The sequence below is a fragment of the Hyla sarda genome, chromosome 10, assembly GCF_029499605.1.
Source record: "Hyla sarda isolate aHylSar1 chromosome 10, aHylSar1.hap1, whole genome shotgun sequence".
NCBI classification, from domain to species: Eukaryota; Metazoa; Chordata; class Amphibia; order Anura; family Hylidae; genus Hyla; species Hyla sarda.
The window spans coordinates 3,357,826-3,376,651 of NC_079198.1; the positions used below are offsets into that span (position 1 = coordinate 3,357,826).

Consider the following 18,826-nt stretch of genomic DNA (forward strand, 5'->3'; position numbering starts at 1 on the left):
GACTAAACTGTATCAAACAGTGTGTACAAATTTTAATCCGTATACAGTTAAAAACCGTATATGGTTCGAAAAATGATGTCCGGTTCCATCCGTTTTTTTAAGAAAAAAACCTATACGTTTTTAACTTTTCATTCCATTATGAATAAAGTTTCACTTGTTTGAAATTCCAAGAAAAAAACTGTGCAAAGTCAAAAACCGTATGGTGAAAACCGGATGGAACTGTACGCACATACAGTTCGGTACGGTTCCCATTGACTCCCATGTTTAAAAAAAAAAAAATGTATACGCTTCAATACGGTTTTTCACCCGGACCAAAAACCGTGATAGGGTATGGTTTTGGGTACGGGGAAAAAAACTGATAAAACCATACAGGATGCAAAACGGACACAACCAATGCATACAGTTTTCAATACGGTTCCGTACGGTTTTCAACTTGAAAACGCATACGGGAACTGTACTGCATAAACGTGGTGTGAACCCGGCCTAAGACATGGTGTAAAGCAGAGGATCTGCTCCGTTACTCAGCGTCATATGGTGGTTTATAATACAGATCTCATACCGGTGGTCTCCTTGCGCTGTAGGAAGGTGACTTTGCGCATGACGGCGTTCCGCGTCTTCTCCAGTCCATCCTTGGTGCCGCTGCGTGCCGCTTTCATCAGCTGCGTCATCTGCACGACACAAGAGAATACTGGGTAAGCGTACTGGTGGTGGTAGTGGTGCAAAACACGACAAGACGGCGGTACACGCGTATGATTGGAGGAACATGATACGGTACATTAATATATGTGTGTACAGGAGGAGGGGAGGAGGCCGCGCATATGCTGCGAGGGGGGACGCATCTCCCCCAGGTCCGCTATTAACTTTACAGCCCATCAGCGACGGATCATTAAATCATTAAATTAGGTTTTACTTGTCAGATATAATAAAGAGCCGGGAGCTGAGCCGCGGCCGCCCTAGTGCTGAGCCGACACTACAACAACACGGCGCTAACAAGACGGGCACCGACAGGACGCACAACATGCAGCAACCCACCTGCATCCCCCCACAGCACCTATGTTACTGTTTCCCAACCATTGAGCATTCAGCAGTTGCAAAACTACAACTCACAGCATGCCCGGACAGCCGTTGGCTGTCCGGGCATGCTGCGAGTTGTAGTTTTGCAACAGCTGGAGGCACACTGGTTGGGAAACACTGACCCATATAATCCTCCCGTCCTCCGCCGCCATTGCACTCTGTAGAGATCACCTGTTTCTAGGAAAGCAGGGTATCAACCAATATGGCCGCCATCACAACGCCCACATGATCTGCTGGAGGAGACCGCCAAGTTGCCTTAGGGCGGTGGTCTCCAAACTGTGGACATCCAGATGTTGCGAAACTGCAACTACCAGCATGCTAGGAGTTGTAGTTTTGTAACATCTGGATGTCCATAGTTTAGAGACCACTGCTGTAGTGTATAAGCATTGCAAAACTACAAAACCCAGCATGCCTGGACAGCAAACAGCTCTCCGGGCATTCTGGGATTTGTAGTTTTGCAACATCTGAAGGTCCAGTTTGAAGACCACTGCTGTAGTGTTTAGTTATTGCAAAAGTACAACACACAGCATGTTTGGACAGCACATTGGGAGTTGTAGTCTTGTAACATCTGGAGGTCCAGTTTGAAGACCACTGCTGTAGTGTATAGATATTGCAAAACTACAACTCCCAGCATACTCAGACGGCAATTGTAATTTTGCAACCCCGGGAGGGTCACAGTTTGAAGACCTCCAATGTAGTGTATAAATATATTGGAAAACTATAACTCCCATTATGTCCAGACTGCCAGCGGCTGTCCAGGCATGCTGGGAGTTGTAGTTTTGCAAAATCTGGAGGTCCACAGGTTGGAGACCACTGATGTAGTGTATAGATTTTTCAAAGCTAGAACTCCCATCATGCCCAGACTGCCTGCGGCTGTCCGGGCATGCTGGGAGTTGTAGTTGTGCATCTTCTGGAGGTCCAGAGTTTAAAGACCACTGATGTAGTGTAAATATAGCAAAACTATGGCTGTTCGGGCATGCTGGGAGTTGTAGTTTTGCAGAATCTGGAGTTAGAAGACCACTGATGTAGTGTATAGATATTTCAAAGCTAGAACTCCCATCATGCCCAGACTGCCGGCGGCTGTCCGAGCATGCTGGGAGTTGTAGTTGTGCGACTTCCGGAGGTTCAGAGTTTAAAGTTTAAATATATATATATATATATATTTAAACTTATCAACTGGCTCCAGAACATTAAACAGATTTGTAATTTACTTCTATTAAAAAATATTAATCCTTTCAGTACTTAGGAGCTGCTGAAGTTGAGTTGTTCTTTTCTGTCTAAGTGCTCTATGACGACACCTTTCTCGGGAACTGTTCAGAGTAGAAGCAAATCCCCGTAGCAAACCTCTTCTACTCTGTGCAGTTCCCGAGACAAGCAGAGATGTCAGAAGAGAGCACTGTTGCTAGACAGAAAAGAACAACTCAACTTCAGCAGCTGATAATTATTGGAAGGATTAAGATTTTTTTAATAGAATTCATTTACAAATCTGTTTAACTTTCTGGAGCCAGTTGATATATATATAAAAAGTTTTTTTCCTGGAATATCCCTTTAAAGACCACTATTGCTGTTCGGGCATGCTGGGAGTTGTAGTTGTGCAGAATCTGGAGTTTGAAGACCACTGATGTAGTGTATAGATATTTCAAAGCTAGAACTTCCATCATGCCCAGACTACCAGTGGCTGTCCGAGCATGCTGGGAGTTGTAGTTGTGCAGAATCTGGAGTTAGAAGACCACTGATGTAGTGTATAGATATTTCAAAGCTAGAACTTCCATCATGCCCAGACTACCAGTGGCTGTCCGAGCATGCTGGGAGTTGTAGTTGTGCAACTTCCGGCAGTCCCCAGAGTTTGAAGACCATTGATGTAGTGTATAGATATTGCAAAACTAGAACAGGGAGCGACTTTCTACAAAACTACAACTCCCAGCATGCCCGAACAGCCAACGGCTGTTCGGGCATGCTGGGAGTTGTAGTTTTGCAGAAACTGGAGTTTGGAGACCACTGCTGTAGTGTATAGACATTGCGAAACCTCTTATAGGCCACGCAATGCTCCCTGGGAAAAATGTCTGCAAAGTCGCTCCCTCCAGAAGGAAAATAGCTCTCTAGTGCCACCTACTGGAGGTAGAACTATACACCCAGCTTTCCTGCACTCATCCTAGTTATACAGGGAATCCTGAAAAGCTGTGAAATAGATGTAATGGCGGCACATTGGTTGGCACCCCCAGAAGAGAATGATGCCAGGATTGGTATGTATCATGCAGACAGGACAGCAGGTAACATGCACATTGTCATACGGCAAGAATGAAGACACTACAAGTCCCAGCAATGCACAATACTGGACTGTCTCTATATCACAAGCTCCATAGCACTGTACACACACCTCCTGTATCTTTATGGCCTCAGGTAGATGTGTGGGGGGAGCAGTGTATTATTTTTGGGGTGCACCGTGATGGATTGGATGAAATGAATGAACCCCATAGGTGCAGAGCGGAGGACAGACACAGGGGGCGCCGTGTACCTTGCAGTCGTATCTGTGTTTCAGGTCCCGGACGTCTCGTTTCCTGACCCTAAGAGCCAGGAGGTCTCTCTTAGTCTGGCTGTACCGCTCTTTTAGTCTATTAAGATCAGGTGAAAGCTGCGGGCAGGAAAGGGAGACAGGCAGAAGAAACGGAGAAAGAGCAGAGTCCAGCGTAAGCCGAGCGGCGAGCAGCACAGACACCCCCCACAGTTAGTATAGAGTTAACCCCATCACCACATGCACAGAACCAACTTACCGGACACATGTAAAGAACACAGAGCACGTAAAGCCAGAGGGAAAAGAAAAACACCAATCATTGGCCTCCACCTGGGTCATGTGATAGGAGGAAGAGATGGGACAGGACTGCGTCACAAAGAGCTGGACACCTGGGGTCAAAATCCCGTGGAGACCCCCGCAGGATGCCGCGGCCGACAGGGAACCCCCCATGTATCTCTATGGGGTCCTGCAGGGGTCGGCATGCCCCCTTTCTGGGGACTGCAGGAGATCGCAGGGGGTTCCAGTGATCGAACCCCTTGCAATCTAAAGCTTAAAAGGGGTATTCCAGGCAAAAACTTTTTATATATATATATATATATATATATATATATCAACTGGCTCCAGAAAGTTAAACAGATTTGTTAATTACTTCTATTAAAAAAATCTTAATCCTTTCAGTACTTATGAGCTTCTGAAGTTAAGGTTGTTCTTTTCTGTCTAAGTGCTCTCTGATGACACCTGTCTCGGGAAACGCCCAGTTTAGAAGCAAATCCCCATAGCAAACCTCTTCTAAACTGGGCGTTTCCCGAGACAGGTGTCATCAGAGAGCACTTTGACAGAAAAGAACAACCTTAACTTCAGAAGCTCATAAGTACTGAAAGGATTAAGATTTTTTAATAGAAGTAATTTACAAATCTGTTTAACTTTCTGGAGCCAGTTGATATATATAAAAACGTTTTTGCCTGGAATATCCCTTTAATCCCTACTCTCTAGAACAGTGGTCTCCAACCTGCGGACCTCCAGATGTTGCAAAACTACAACTCCCAGCATGCCCGGACTGCCGTTGGTTGTCCGGGCATGCTGGGAGTTGTAGTTTTGCAACATCTGGAGGTCCGCAGGTTAAAGACCACTGCTCTAGAATTGGACAATTCTGACTTGTAGTACCTGAGTCAAGCCTGTAGGTGGTGCTAAATAATGACATAATAAAGGTCCCGGAAGAAGTGCGTCCCAGTCTGCAGGGAACCCCCGTTATTCCGGTAAGTAATAATACTGTATGCACAGTCATGGAGCCCACCCTGGAATGCAGGTAGGTCATGTGCATGAGCGCCATCTTCAGGTGTACACACAGCACAAGATCATTCTGCATAGTAAGGGTCACTGTCTGTAACTAGGGGGCCCCGGGGTCTGTACTTGATACAAAGCCAGGTTTTTCTGTATAATATGTTTAAGTGGAATGTTAAAGGGTTACGGTCTGCAATTTTAAGCCTAGGGGCCTGTTAACACATTCTATATGTGCTGCAGATTTTCTGCTGTTATGTCAATGATAAAATCTGCAGCAGAATATACAAGGGTTTCCGAACCAATGTGCCTCCAGCTGTTGAAAAACTACAGCTCCCAGCATGCCCAGACAGCAAAACTACAAGCACCCTGGAGGCCCCCTGGTGAGGAAACACTGCCTTATACAGAGGAGGCAGATGGGAGTGTAACTTTACCTGGTAATCCAGCTATGCAACTGCATGACGTCCAGGCCACTGGCACCACAGCAAGTGTCCAGCAGGCGGACACTTCTCTCCTCTCAGCTCTGAGTGACAGCACTAGGGTCCTATCAGGTGACCCCTAGAGTCGTCAATCATAGCTGAGAGGAGGGGCTATGAAGAGGAGCCTAACCCAGTGTTTCTCTCCGGGCATGCTGGGAATTGTAGTTTTTCAACAGCTGGAGGTACCCTGGATTGGAAACACTGGTGTAGAGCAATGGTTTCCAACCAGTGGCTCTCCAGCTGTTGCAAAACTACAGCTCCCATCATGCACAGCTGGGTCTACCTACTGCACAAAATGTAAAGTGGCGCTTTCCCGTACGGTTTACGGTACCTTAGGCTGAAAAGCTTGGAATGGTTTTACGGGTTTCGCCTTCGTCCTCTCCACCTGCTCGGCCTCCGAGTCTTCGCTGTAACTCTCAAACTCACTGGAGCTCCAGCCAGTGTCCTCGAAGTCCCCAACGCAGCCGTCGCGGTGGATATTCTCGTAGATCAGGTGCTGTCCCAGCCCTGCAAGACAATGAGCCCCTTATGAGCCTCTGGGAAGGGTAAAGGGGGCTCCTAGCGATTCCTTATTAATACTCATAGAGGAGGTCCTCATGGGGAGAGGTTACATAATCCCCTGCTGGATATAGGAACTTTACGGTACATTTTACAGACCCCATGACACAGGGCCGGTTCCTTATGGGGTCTCTCACCATCTCTGCAGTCATCTCGATCACAAGGTACGTCGTCGTATATGACCCCGTCCTCAGTGCTCTGTGAGCCGGACGACAAACCTGCAAAAATAATTATAAATTAAGATATAACATAAGATAATATGATGAGATACGTATATACAAAAGGACAAGAAACCGTCCCCTATATACAGGAGGATGAGGACCAGTCCTGACATACACGTCCCCTATATACAGGAGAATGAGGACCGGTCCTGACATACACGTCCCCTATATACAGGAGGATGAGGACCAATCCTGAAATACACGTCCCCTATATACAGGAGGATGAGGACCGGTCCTGACATACACGTCCCCTATATACAGGAGGATGAGGACCAGTCCTGACATACATGTCCCCTATATACAGGAGGATGAGGATCGGTCCTGACATACATGTCCCCTATATACAGGAGGATGAGGACCAGTCCTGACATACATGTCCCCTATATACAGGAGGATGAGGACCAGTCCTGACATACACATCCCCTATATACAGGAGGATGAGGACCAGTTCTGACATACACATCCCCTATATACAGGAGGATGAGGACCAGTCCTGACATACACGTCCCCTATATACAGGAGGATGAGGACCAGTCCTGACATACATGTCCCCTATATACAGGAGGATGAGGACCAGTCCTGACATACACGTCCCCTATATACAGGAGGATGAGGACCGGTCCTGACATACACGTCCCCTATATACAGGAGGATGAGGACCGGTCCTGACATACACGTCCCCTATATACAGAAGGATGAGGACCAGTCCTGACATACACGTCCCCTATATACAGAAGGATGAGGACCAGTCCTGACATACACGTCCCCTATATACAGAAGGATGAGGACCAATCCTGACATACACGTCCCCTATATACAGAAGGATGAGGACCGGTCCTGACATACACGTCCCCTATATACAGGAGGATGAGGACCAGTCCTGACATACATGTCCCCTATATACAGGAGGATGAGGACCGGTCCTGACATACACGTCCCCTATATGCAGGAGGATGAGGACCGGTCCTGACATACATGTCCCCTATATACAGGAGGATGAGGACCAGTCCTGACATACACGTCCCCTATATACAGGAGGATGAGGACCGGTCCTGACATACACGTCCCCCATATACAGGAGGATGAGGACCGGTCCTGACATACACGTCCCCTATATACAGAAGGATGAGGACCGGTCCTGACATACATGTCCCCTATATACAGGAGGATGAGGACCAGTCCTGACATACACGTCCCTTATATACAGGAGGATGAGGACCAGTCCTGACATACACGTCCCCTATATACAGGAGGATGAGGACCAGTCCTGACATACACGTCCCCTATATACAGGAGGATGAGGACCAGTCCTGACATACACGTCCCCTATATACAGAAGGATGAGGACCGGTCCTGACATACATGTCCCCTATATACAGGAGGATGAGGACCAGTCCTGACATACATGTCCCTTATATACAGGAGGATGAGGACCAGTCCTTACACATGTCCCTATATACAGGAGGATGAGGACCGGTCCTGACATACACGTCCCCTATATACAGGAGGATGAGGACCAGTCCTGACATACATGTCCCCTATATACAGGAGGATGAGGACCAGTCCTGACATACACGTCCCCTATATACAGGAGGATGAGGACCAGTCCTGACATACATGTCCCCTATATACAGGAGGATGAGGACCAGTCCTGACAGACACGTCCCCTATATGCAGGAGGATGAGGACCGGTCCTGACATACACGTCCCCTATATACAGGAGGATGAGGACCGGTCCTGACATACACGTCCCCTATATACAGGAGGATGAGGACCAGTCCTGACATACATGTCCCCTATATACAGGAGGATGAGGACCAGTCCTGACATACACGTCCCCTATATACAGGAGGATGAGGACCAGTCCTGACATACATGTCCCCTATATACAGGAGGATGAGGACCAGTCCTGACATACACGTCCCCTATATGCAGGAGGATGAGGACCGGTCCTGACATACACGTCCCCTATATACAGGAGGATGAGGACCAGTCCTAACATACACGTCCCCTATATACAGGAGGATGAGGACCGGTCCTGACATACACGTCCCCTATATATAGGAGGATGAGGACCGGTCCTGACATACACGTCCCCTTAATACAGGAGGATGAGGACCAGTCCTGACATACACGTCCCCTATATACAGGAGGATGAGGACTGGTCCTGACATACACATCCCCTATATACAGGAGGATGAGGACCAGTCCTAACATACACGTCCCCTATATACAGGAGGATGAGGACCGGTCCTGACATACACGTCCCCTATATACAGGAGGATGAGGACCAGTCCTGACATACACGTCCCCTATATACAGGAGGATGAGGACCAGTCCTAACATACACATCCCCTATATACAGGAGGATGAGGACCAGTCCTGACATACATGTCCCCTATATACAGGAGGATGAGGACCAGTCCTGACATACACGTCCCCTATATACAGGAGGATGAGGACCAGTCCTAACATACACGTCCCCTATATACAGGAGGATGAGGACCAGTCCTGACATACACGTCCTCTATATACAGGAGGATGAGGACCAGTCCTGACATACACGTCCCCTATATACAGGAGGATGAGGACCAGTCCTGACATACATGTCCCCTATATACAGGAGGATGAGGACCAGTCCTGACATACATGTCCCCTATATACAGGAGGATGAGGACCAGTCCTGACATACATGTCCCCTATATACAGGAGGATGAGGACCAGTCCTGACATACACGTCCCCTATATACAGGAGGATGAGGACCGGTCCTGACATACACGTCCCCTATATACAGGAGGATGAGGACCAGTCCTGACATACACGTCCCCTATATACAGGAGGATGAGGACCGGTCCTGACATGCACGTCCCCTATATACAGGAGGATGAGGACCAGTCCTGACATACACGTCCCCTATATACAGGAGGATGAGGACCGGTCCTGACATACACGTCCCCTATATACAGGAGGATGAGGACCAGTCCTGAAATACACGTCCCCTATATACAGGAGGATGAGGACCAGTCCTGACATACACGTCCCCTATATACAGGAGGATGAGGACCAGTCCTGACATACACGTCCCCTATATGCAGGAGGATGAGGACCGGTCCTGACATACACGTCCCCTATATACAGGAGGATGAGGACCAGTCCTGACATACACGTCCTCTATATACAGGAGGATGAGGACCAGTCCTGACATACACGTCCCCTATATACAGGAGGATGAGGACCAGTCCTGACATACACGTCCCCTATATACAGGAGGATGAGGACCGGTCCTGACATACACGTCCCCTATATACAGGAGGATGAGGACCAGTCCTGACATACACGTCCCCTATATATACAGGAGGATGAGGACCGGTCCTGACATACACGTCCCCTATATACAGGAGGATGAGGACCGGTCCTGACATACACGTCCCCTATATACAGGAGGATGAGGACCAGTCCTGACATACACGTCCCCTATATACAGGAGGATGAGGACCGGTCCTGACATGCACGTCCCCTATATACAGGAGGATGAGGACCAGTCCTGACATACACGTCCCCTATATACAGGAGGATGAGGACCGGTCCTGACATACACGTCCCCTATATACAGGAGGATGAGGACCAGTCCTGAAATACACGTCCCCTATATACAGGAGGATGAGGACCAGTCCTGACATACACGTCCCCTATATACAGGAGGATGAGGACCGGTTCTGACATACACGTCCCCTATATACAGGAGGATGAGGACCAGTCCTGACATACACGTCCCCTATATACAGGAGGATGAGGACCAGTCCTGACATACACGTCCCCTATATACAGGAGGATGAGGACCGGTCCTGACATACACGTCCCCTATATACAGGAGGATGAGGACCAGTCCTGACATACACGTCCCCTATATACAGGAGGATGAGGACCAGTCCTGACATACACGTCCCCTATATATACAGGAGGATGAGGACCGGTCCTGACATACACGTCCCCTATATACAGGAGGATGAGGACCGGTACTGACATACACGTCCCCTATATACAGGATGATGAGGACCGGTCCTGACATACACGTCCCCTATATACAGGAGGATGAGGACCGGTCCTGACATACACGTCCCCTATATATACAGGAGGATGAGGACCGGTCCTGACATACACGTCCCCTATATACAGGAGGATGAGGACCAGTCCTGACATACACGTCCCTTATATATAGGAGGATGAGGACCAGTCCTGACATACACGTCCCCTATATATACAGGAGGATGAGGACCAGTCCTGACATACATGTCCCCTATATACAGGAGGATGAGGACCAGTCCTGACATACATGTCCCCTATATACAGGAGGATGAGGACCAGTCCTGACATACACGTCCCCTATATATACAGGAGGATGAGGACCGGTCCTGACATACACGTCCCCTATATACAGGAGGATGAGGACCGGTACTGACATACACGTCCCCTATATACAGGAGGATGAGGACCGGTCCTGACATACACGTCCCCTATATACAGGAGGATGAGGACCGGTCCTGACATACACGTCCCCTATATATACAGGAGGATGAGGACCGGTCCTGACATACACGTCCCCTATATACAGGAGGATGAGGACCAGTCCTGACATACACGTCCCTTATATATAGGAGGATGAGGACCAGTCCTGACATACACGTCCCCTATATATACAGGAGGATGAGGACCAGTCCTGACATACATGTCCCCTATATACAGGAGGATGAGGACCAGTCCTGACATACATGTCCCCTATATACAGGAGGATGAGGACCAGTCCTTACACATGTCCCTATATGTATCCATACTCACGTTTCTGGATCAGACTCTTCTTGATGCAGTATGTATGGACCTCCAGCCTCCCCGGACCCCCGCGCTCCTCATTGCTGACACTGGACGGGGACCTGGAGACATAACGGCAGATTAAAGGGTCTCTCTGTGCACTGACCTCTGACCTAACATTGGCCCCGGGGGCCCCGCCACGTCCAGCCGCAGCCCCCGTACTGTGATCCCATATGTACATATACTTCCTATACACCCTGCAGGAGGAACTCTCTACTTCTCAGAATTACCCCTGACATTTCTGGAAGTGTTTGGGGGAAACACGCAGGGGGCCACACAATGGGCGCTCTGTCTCTGCGGTCTCTGGGGGGGGGGGGGGGGTCAGAGCTGTATTTTGGGCATCGCCCTCATCCTGGGTGACACTGTGGCATTATACGGTTATAATGTATCAAGCACGTTCTATTGGATACATTGTATCACTGCAGGGGATGCGGGAATCATTAATCCTCAGGGGTGACCCCAGACAATAATCCCCTATGGGGTCACGTTGGCCCTGCCCACTGTTACCTGAGCTTAACCCCTGACAGCCCGCAGCCCGGCCGATCCCTCCGCTTCCATGAATGTTGCCCGGCAGGAAGTGGATGAGAAGATTCAGACTCCAGTCACACATCCCTCCCTCCCCTCCTCCCCTCCCCGGACTATGTCTGCCTCACCCAGGTTACAGGGCGACATTCTCCCAGCAATCTGCATGTGAATGGAGAGAACAGCAGGGGAGAGATGGAGGCCGCATGATATCATGTCCACTGGGCGGAAAATCTGCGTCCAATATGGCTGCAACTAAATCCCTGTGCGACCCCTCTGTCCGGGCCGGGAACCCCGAATCCCCTTTGTCTGAGTCTATGTGATCTCCAACCTGCGCCTTTTCCAGCTATTGCCAAACTACAACTCCCAGCATGCCCGGACAGCCTTCGGCTGTCCGGGCATGCTGGGAATTGTAGTTTGGCAATAGCTGGAGAAGGGGCAGGTTGGAGGCTGCAGAACAATATAAAGGGAGATTTGTTTTGCTTCTTTGTATCTTAGTGTAACCAAATATTATACATAGTTATTATCTGTTTATTCACTTGTTTCCCAGACAGAAGGTAGAGAGGACAGAGCGATGTTCTGCAGAGAGAGGTCAGTGGTGTAATAATCTGCAGGATATATCACTATGTATCAGGAGGTAGAGAGGACAGAGCGATGTTCTGCAAATCTGTAGAGGTCAGTGATGTAATAATCTGCAGGATAGATCACTATGTATCAGGAGGTAGAGAGGGCAGAGCGATGTTCTGCAGATCTGTAGAGAGGTCAGAGGTGTAATAATCTGCAGGATATATCACTATGTATCAGGAGGTAGAGAGGGCAGAGCGATGTTCTGCAGATCTGTAGAGAGGTCAGAGGTGTAATAATCTGCAGGATATATCACTATGTATCAGGAGTTAGAGAGGACAGAGCGATGTTCTGCAAATCTGTAGAGAGGTCCGAGGTGTAATAATCTGCAGGATATATCACTATGTATCAGGAGGTAGAGAGGACAGAGCGATGTTCTGCAGATCTGTAGAGAGGTCAGAGGAGTAATAATCTGCAGGATATATCACTATGTATCAGGAAGTAGAGAGGACAGAGCGATGTTCTGCAGATCTGTATAGAGGTCAGTGGTGTAATAATCTGCAGGATATATCACTATGTATCAGGAGGTAGAGAGGACAGAGCGATGTTCTGCAGATCTGTAGAGAGGTCAGTGGTGTAATAATCTGCAGGATATATCACTATGTATCAGGAGGTAGAGAGGACAGAGCGATGTTCTGCAGATCTGTAGAGGGGTCAGAGGTGTAATATTCTGCAGGATATAGAGAGGACAGAGCGATGTTCTGCAGATCTGTAGAGAGGTCATTGGTGTAATAATCTGCAGGATATATCACTATGTATCAGGAGGTAGAGAGGACAGAGCGATGTTCTGCAAATCTGTAGAGGTCAGTGATGTAATAATCTGCAGGATAGATCACTATGTATCAGGAGGTAGAGAGGGCAGAGCGATGTTCTGCAGATCTGTAGAGAGGTCAGAGGTGTAATAATCTGCAGGATATATCACTATGTATCAGGAGGTAGAGAGGACAGAGCGATGTTCTGCAGATCTGTAGAGAGGTCAGAGGTGTAATAATCTGCAGGATATATCACTATGTATCAGGAGGTAGAGAGGACAGAGCGATGATCTGCAGATCTGTAGAGAGGTCAGAGGTGTAATAATCTGCAGGATATATCACTATGTATCAGGAGGTAGAGAGGACAGAGCGATGTTCTGCAAATCTGTAGAGGTCAGTGATGTAATAATCTGCATGATAGATCACTATGTATCAGGAGGTAGAGAGGGCAGAGCGATGTTCTGCAGATCTGTAGAGAGGTCAGAGGTGTAATAATCTGCAGGATATATCACTATGTATCAGGAGGTAGAGAGGACAGAGCGATGTTCTGCAAATCTGTAGAGAGGTCAGTGGTGTAATAATCTGCAGGATATATCACTATGTATCAGGAGGTAGAGAGGACAGAGCGATGTTCTGCAGATCTGTAGAGAGGTCAGAGGTGTAATAATCTGCAGGCTAGATCACTATGTATCAGGAGGTAGAGAGGACAGAGCGATGTTCTGCAGATCTGTAGAGAGGTCAGTGGTGTAATAATCTGCAGGATATATCACTATGTATCAGGAGGTAGAGAGGACAGAGCGATGTTCTGCAGATCTGTAGGGAGGTCAGAGGTGTAATAATCTGCAGGCTAGATCACTATGTATCAGGAGGTAGAGAGGACAGAGCGATGTTCTGCAGATCTGTAGAGAGGTCAGAGGTGTAATAATCTGCAGGCTAGATCACTATGTATCAGGAGGTAGAGAGGACAGAGCGATGTTCTGCAGATCTGTAGGGAGGTCAGAGGTGTAATAATCTGCAGGATAGATCACTATGTATCAGGAGGTAGAGAGGACAGAGCGATGTTCTGCAGATCTGTATAGAGGTCAGGGGTGTAATAATCTGCAGGCTAGATCACTATGTATCAGGAGGTAGAGAGGACAGAGTGATGTTCTGCAGATCTGTAGAGAGGTCAGTGGTGTAATAATCTGCAGGATATATCACTATGTATCAGGAGGTAGAGAGGACAGAGCGATGTTCTGCAGATCTGTAGAGAGGTCAGTGGTGTAATATTCTGCAGGATATATCACTATGTATCAGGAGGTAGAGAGGACAGAGCGATGTTCTGCAGATCTGTAGAGAGGTCAGAGGTGTAATAATCTGCAGGATATATCACTATGTATAATAGGAGGTAGAGAGGACAGAGCGATGTTCTGCAGATCTGTAGAGGGGTGTAATAATCTGCAGGATATATCACTATGTATCAGGAGGTAGAGAGGACAGAGCGATGTTCTGCAGATATAAAGAGGTCAGTGGTGTAATAATCTGCAGGATATATCACTATGTATCAGGAGGTAGAGAGGACAGAGCGATGTTCTGCAGATATAAAGAGGTCAGTGGTGTGATAATCTGCAGGATATATATGATTGTATCACAGGAGTCATTTTTAGGGAAACGGCTGTCCGGGCATGCTGGGAGTTGTAGTTTGGTAACAGCTGGATGAGGCGTTATTTTAGAGCTTGATCCCCGGAGTAAAGTTCCCATCTCAGATCACTACATTATAATATAAAGGATACTGAACGTTATACATTGTGTCTTCTGTCCGGGATGGTTGTATAGAAATCTTTCCCTATAGACTCCTGTGATTTCCCTGTATGTAATGATGGTAAATGTGTAACATGGGACTGGCTGTAGTCTTACATCAGAGAATGCGCTAATGGAGTACTAGAAGTCCCAGCATGCAACACTGCGTCATTCTAGAATTTCTGACCCTTGTATGAAGGAGACGAGACCCCAGACAAGACTCCAGACCCCAGACCAGACCCCAGACTCCAGACCAGACCCCAGACTCCAGACAAGACTCCAGACCCCAGACTCCAGACCAGACCCCAGACCAGACCCCAGACCAGACTCCAGACCAGACTCCAGACCAGACTCCAGACCAGACTCCAGACCAGACTCCAGACCAGACTCCAGACCAGACTCCAGACCAGACTCCAGACCAGACCCCAGACCAGACCCCAGACTCCAGACCAGACTCCAGACCAGACCCCAGACTCCAGACAAGACTCCAGACCCCAGACTCCAGACCAGACCCCAGACTCCAGACCCCAGACAAGACTCCAGACCCCAGACCAGACCCCAGACTCCAGACCAGACCCCAGACCAGACCCCAGACCAGACCCCAGACCAGACCCCAGACCAGACCCCAGACCAGACCCCAGACCAGACCCCAGACTCCAGACCAGACTCCAGACCAGACTCCAGACCAGACCCCAGACCAGACCCCAGACCAGACCCCAGACTCCAGACCAGACTCCAGACCAGACCAGACCCCAGACCAGACCCCAGACCAGACCCCAGACCAGACCCCAGACCAGACCCCAGACCAGACTCCAGACCAGACTCCAGACCAGACTCCAGACCAGACTCCAGACCAGACCACAGACCAGACCCCAGACCAGACCCCAGACCCCAGACCCCAGACCCCAGACCAGACCCCAGACCCCAGACCAGACCCCAGACCAGACCCCAGACCAGACCCCAGACCAGACTCCAGACCAGACTCCAGACCAGACTCCAGACCAGACTCCAGACCAGACTCCAGACCAGACTCCAGACCAGACTCCAGACCAGACTCCAGACCAGACTCCAGACCAGAGACCAGACCCCAGACCAGACCCAACTCCAGACCAGACTCGACTCCAGACCAGACTCGACTCCAGACCACAGACCAGACCACAGACCAGACTCCGCCATCTTCTAGGAAACGTAAGTGATGTGAACGAGGAACAAACCTCTGGCCGATGGTGGTAAAGGAGGGAGATTCCAGTGTGAGAGACGTCATGTCACAACTTTCCTCACAGATAATTCCCACCATCTGTGTGCACTGGCTACCAGTATACAGTATATTACTGCAGATTATTACACCACTGACCTCTATACAGATCTGCAGAACATCGCTCGGTCCTCTCTACCTCCTGATACATAGTAATATATCCTGCAGATTATTACACCACATTGAAGATACATCTACCTCTGAAGAGCATTTCATAATTTTGGTAACACCTGCTCCAGCCAACTCCACAGATAACTCTACTGGACTTAGAGGAGTTATAATAATTCCCCTTGTGCCCTGTTGACCCTCTCCTCCCCCCTGTTGCCCTTCTCCTCCCCCTGTTGCCCTTCTCCTCCCCCTGTTGCCCCTTTACTTCTTCCGTTGCCCCTCTCCTCCCAACTGTTGCCCCTCTCCTCCCCTTGTGCCCTGTTGCCCCTCTCCTCCCCCTGTTGCTCCTCTCCTCCCACTGTTGCCCCTCTCCTCCCACTGTTGCCCCTCTCCTCCCCCAGTTGCTCCTCTCTTCCCCCTGTTGCCCATCTCCTCCCCCTGTGCCCTGTTGCCCCTCTCCTCCCCGTTGCCCTTTTCCTTCCCCTCTGCCCTGTTGCCCCTCTACTCCCCCTGTTGCCCCTCTTCTCCCCTGTGCCCAGTTGCCCCTCTCCTCCCCTATTGCTCCTCTACTTCTTCTGTTGTCCCTCTCCTCCCCCTGTGCCCTGTTGCCCCTCTCCTCCCGTTGCCCCTCTCCTCCCCCTGTGCCCTGTTGCCCCTCTCCTCCTCCTGTTGACCCTATCCTCCCCTCCTGCCCCTCCCCTCCCCCTGTTGCCCCTTTACTTCTTCTGTTGCCCCTCTCCTCCCTCTGTGCCCTGTTGCCCCTCTCCTCCCTCTGTTGCCCCTCTCCTCCCCCTGTTGCTCCTCTCTTCCCCCTGTTGCTCTTCTCTTCCCCCTGTTGCCCCTCTCATCCCTCTGTTGCCCCTCTCATCCCTCTGTTGCCCCTCTCCTCCCCCTGTTGCCCCTTTCCTCCCCCTGTTGCCCCTTTCCTATCCCTGTTGCCCCTCTCCTCCCCCTGTGCCCTGTTGCCCCTCTCCTCTCCCTGTTGACCCTCTCCTCCCCCTGTTGCCCCTCTCCTGCCCCCTGTTGACCCTCTCCTCCCCCCTGTTGACCCTCTCCTCCCCCTTTTGCTCCTCTCCTCCCCCTGTTGCCCCTCTCCTCCCCCCTGTTGCCCCTCTCCTCCCCCCTGTTGCCCCTCTCCTCCCCCTGTTGACCCTCTCCTCCCCCTGTTGACCCTCTCCTCCCCCCTGTTGACCTGCTCCTCCCCCTGTTGCCCCTCTCCTCCCCCCTGTTGCCCCTCTCCTCCCCCCTGTTGCCCCTCTCCTCCCCCCTGTTGACCCTCTCCTCCCCCTGTTGACCCTCTCCTCCCCCTGTTGACCCTCTCCTCCCCCCGTTGACCCTCTCCTCCCCCCGTTGACCCTCTCCTCCCCCCTGTTGACCAGCTCCTCCCCCTGTTGCCCCTCTCCTCCCCCTGTTGCCCCTCTCCTCACCCCCTGTTGCCCCTCTCCTCCCCGTTGCCCCTCTCCTCCCCCCTGTTGCCCCTCTCCTCCCCCTGTTGCCCCTCTCCTCACCCCCTGTTGCCCCTCTCCTCCCCGTTGCCCCTCTCCTCCTCCCTGTTGCCCCTCTCCTCCCCCCTGTTGCCCCTCTCCTCCCCCCTGTTGCCCCTCTCCATCCCCTGTTGACCCTCTCCTCCCCCTGTTGACCCTCTCCTCCATCTGTTGCGCCTCTCCTCCCCCTGTTGACCCTCTCCTCCCCCCTGTTGCTCCTCTCCTCTCCTCCCCCCTGTTGACCCTCTCCTCCATCTGTTGCGCCTCTCCTCCCTCTGTTGCGCCTCTCCTCCCCCCTGTTGACCCTCTCCTCCATCTGTTGCGCCTCTCCTCCCCCTGTTGACCCTCTCCTCCCCCCTGTTGCTCCTCTCCTCTCCTCCCCCTGTTGCCCCTCTCCTCCCCCCTGTTGCCCCTCTCTTCCCCCCTGTTGACCCTCTCCTCCCCCCTGTTGACCCTCTCCTCCCCCCTGTTGACCCTCTCTTCCCCCCTGTTGCCCCTCTCCTCCCCCTGTTGCCCCTCTCCTCCCCCTGTTGCCCCTCTCCTTCCCCTGTTGCCCCTCTCCTCCCCCTGTTGCCCCTCTCCTCCCCCCTGTTGCTCCTCTCCTCTCCTCCCCCTGTTGCCCCTCTCCTCCCCCTGTTGCCCCTCTCCTCCCCCTGTTGCCCCTCTCCTCCCCCCCTGTTCCCCCTCTCCTCCCCCCTGTTGCCCCTCTCCTCCCCCCCTGTTCCCCCTCTCCTCCCCCCCTGTTCCCCCTCTCCTCCCCCCCTGTTCCCCCTCTCCTCCCCCCCTGTTCCCCCTCTCCTCCCCCCTGTTGCCCCTCTCCTTCCCCTGTAGCTGATAATTCCTGAGGTTCGCTCCGGTGATCATTTCTGGTCTCCATTCCTTATAAGACCATATAATGCCCCAGCGGGATGTGTAGGATTCCTACAGTCTGATCCCAGACTCCCCGGAGATCCCGGCCACAAACATCTGACAAATATCTTTGTTCTCTTAGTCTCCGACTCCCAGGATATTTATAACTACGGACAATATTCCAAGAGCCTATGTGGTTTCATGGAAAACGGGCGTACTGTACCAGGAGAGACACCGTGCCATACGGGAGAGACACACCGCACCATACGGGAGAGACACACCGCACCATACAGGAGAGACACACCGCACCATACGGGAGAGACACACCGCACCATACAGGAGAGACACACCGCACCATACAGGAGAGACACACCGCACCATACAGGAGAGACACACCGCACCATACAGGAGAGACACACCGCACCATACAGGAGAGACACACCGCACCATACGGGAGAGACACA

The 18,826-nt window shown here is 50.8% G+C and overlaps 1 protein-coding gene across 9 annotated transcripts in view; it reads right to left on the reverse strand.

Annotated features, from left to right (window-relative positions):
• The window catches only part of ARHGEF10L (Rho guanine nucleotide exchange factor 10 like), a 92,837-nt gene that overhangs the window by 35,956 nt on the left and 38,055 nt on the right, over positions 1 to 18,826 (reverse strand). For 6 of the 9 annotated variants that reach the window (XM_056541636.1, XM_056541637.1, XM_056541634.1 and 3 more), the window contains 5 exons: positions 10,960 to 11,051; positions 6,039 to 6,119; positions 5,675 to 5,850; positions 3,590 to 3,706; positions 560 to 668 (listed from right to left, as the gene is read on the reverse strand). In XM_056541636.1, coding sequence (XP_056397611.1) covers positions 560 to 668; positions 3,590 to 3,706; positions 5,675 to 5,850; positions 6,039 to 6,119; positions 10,960 to 11,051 — 575 coding nt within the window. Of the gene's footprint in view, positions 1 to 559; positions 669 to 3,589; positions 3,707 to 5,674; positions 5,851 to 6,038; positions 6,120 to 10,959; positions 11,052 to 11,496; positions 11,550 to 18,826 lie in introns of those variants that run through there. The other 3 variants (XM_056541641.1, XM_056541639.1, XM_056541640.1) reach the window with 3 other exon arrangements.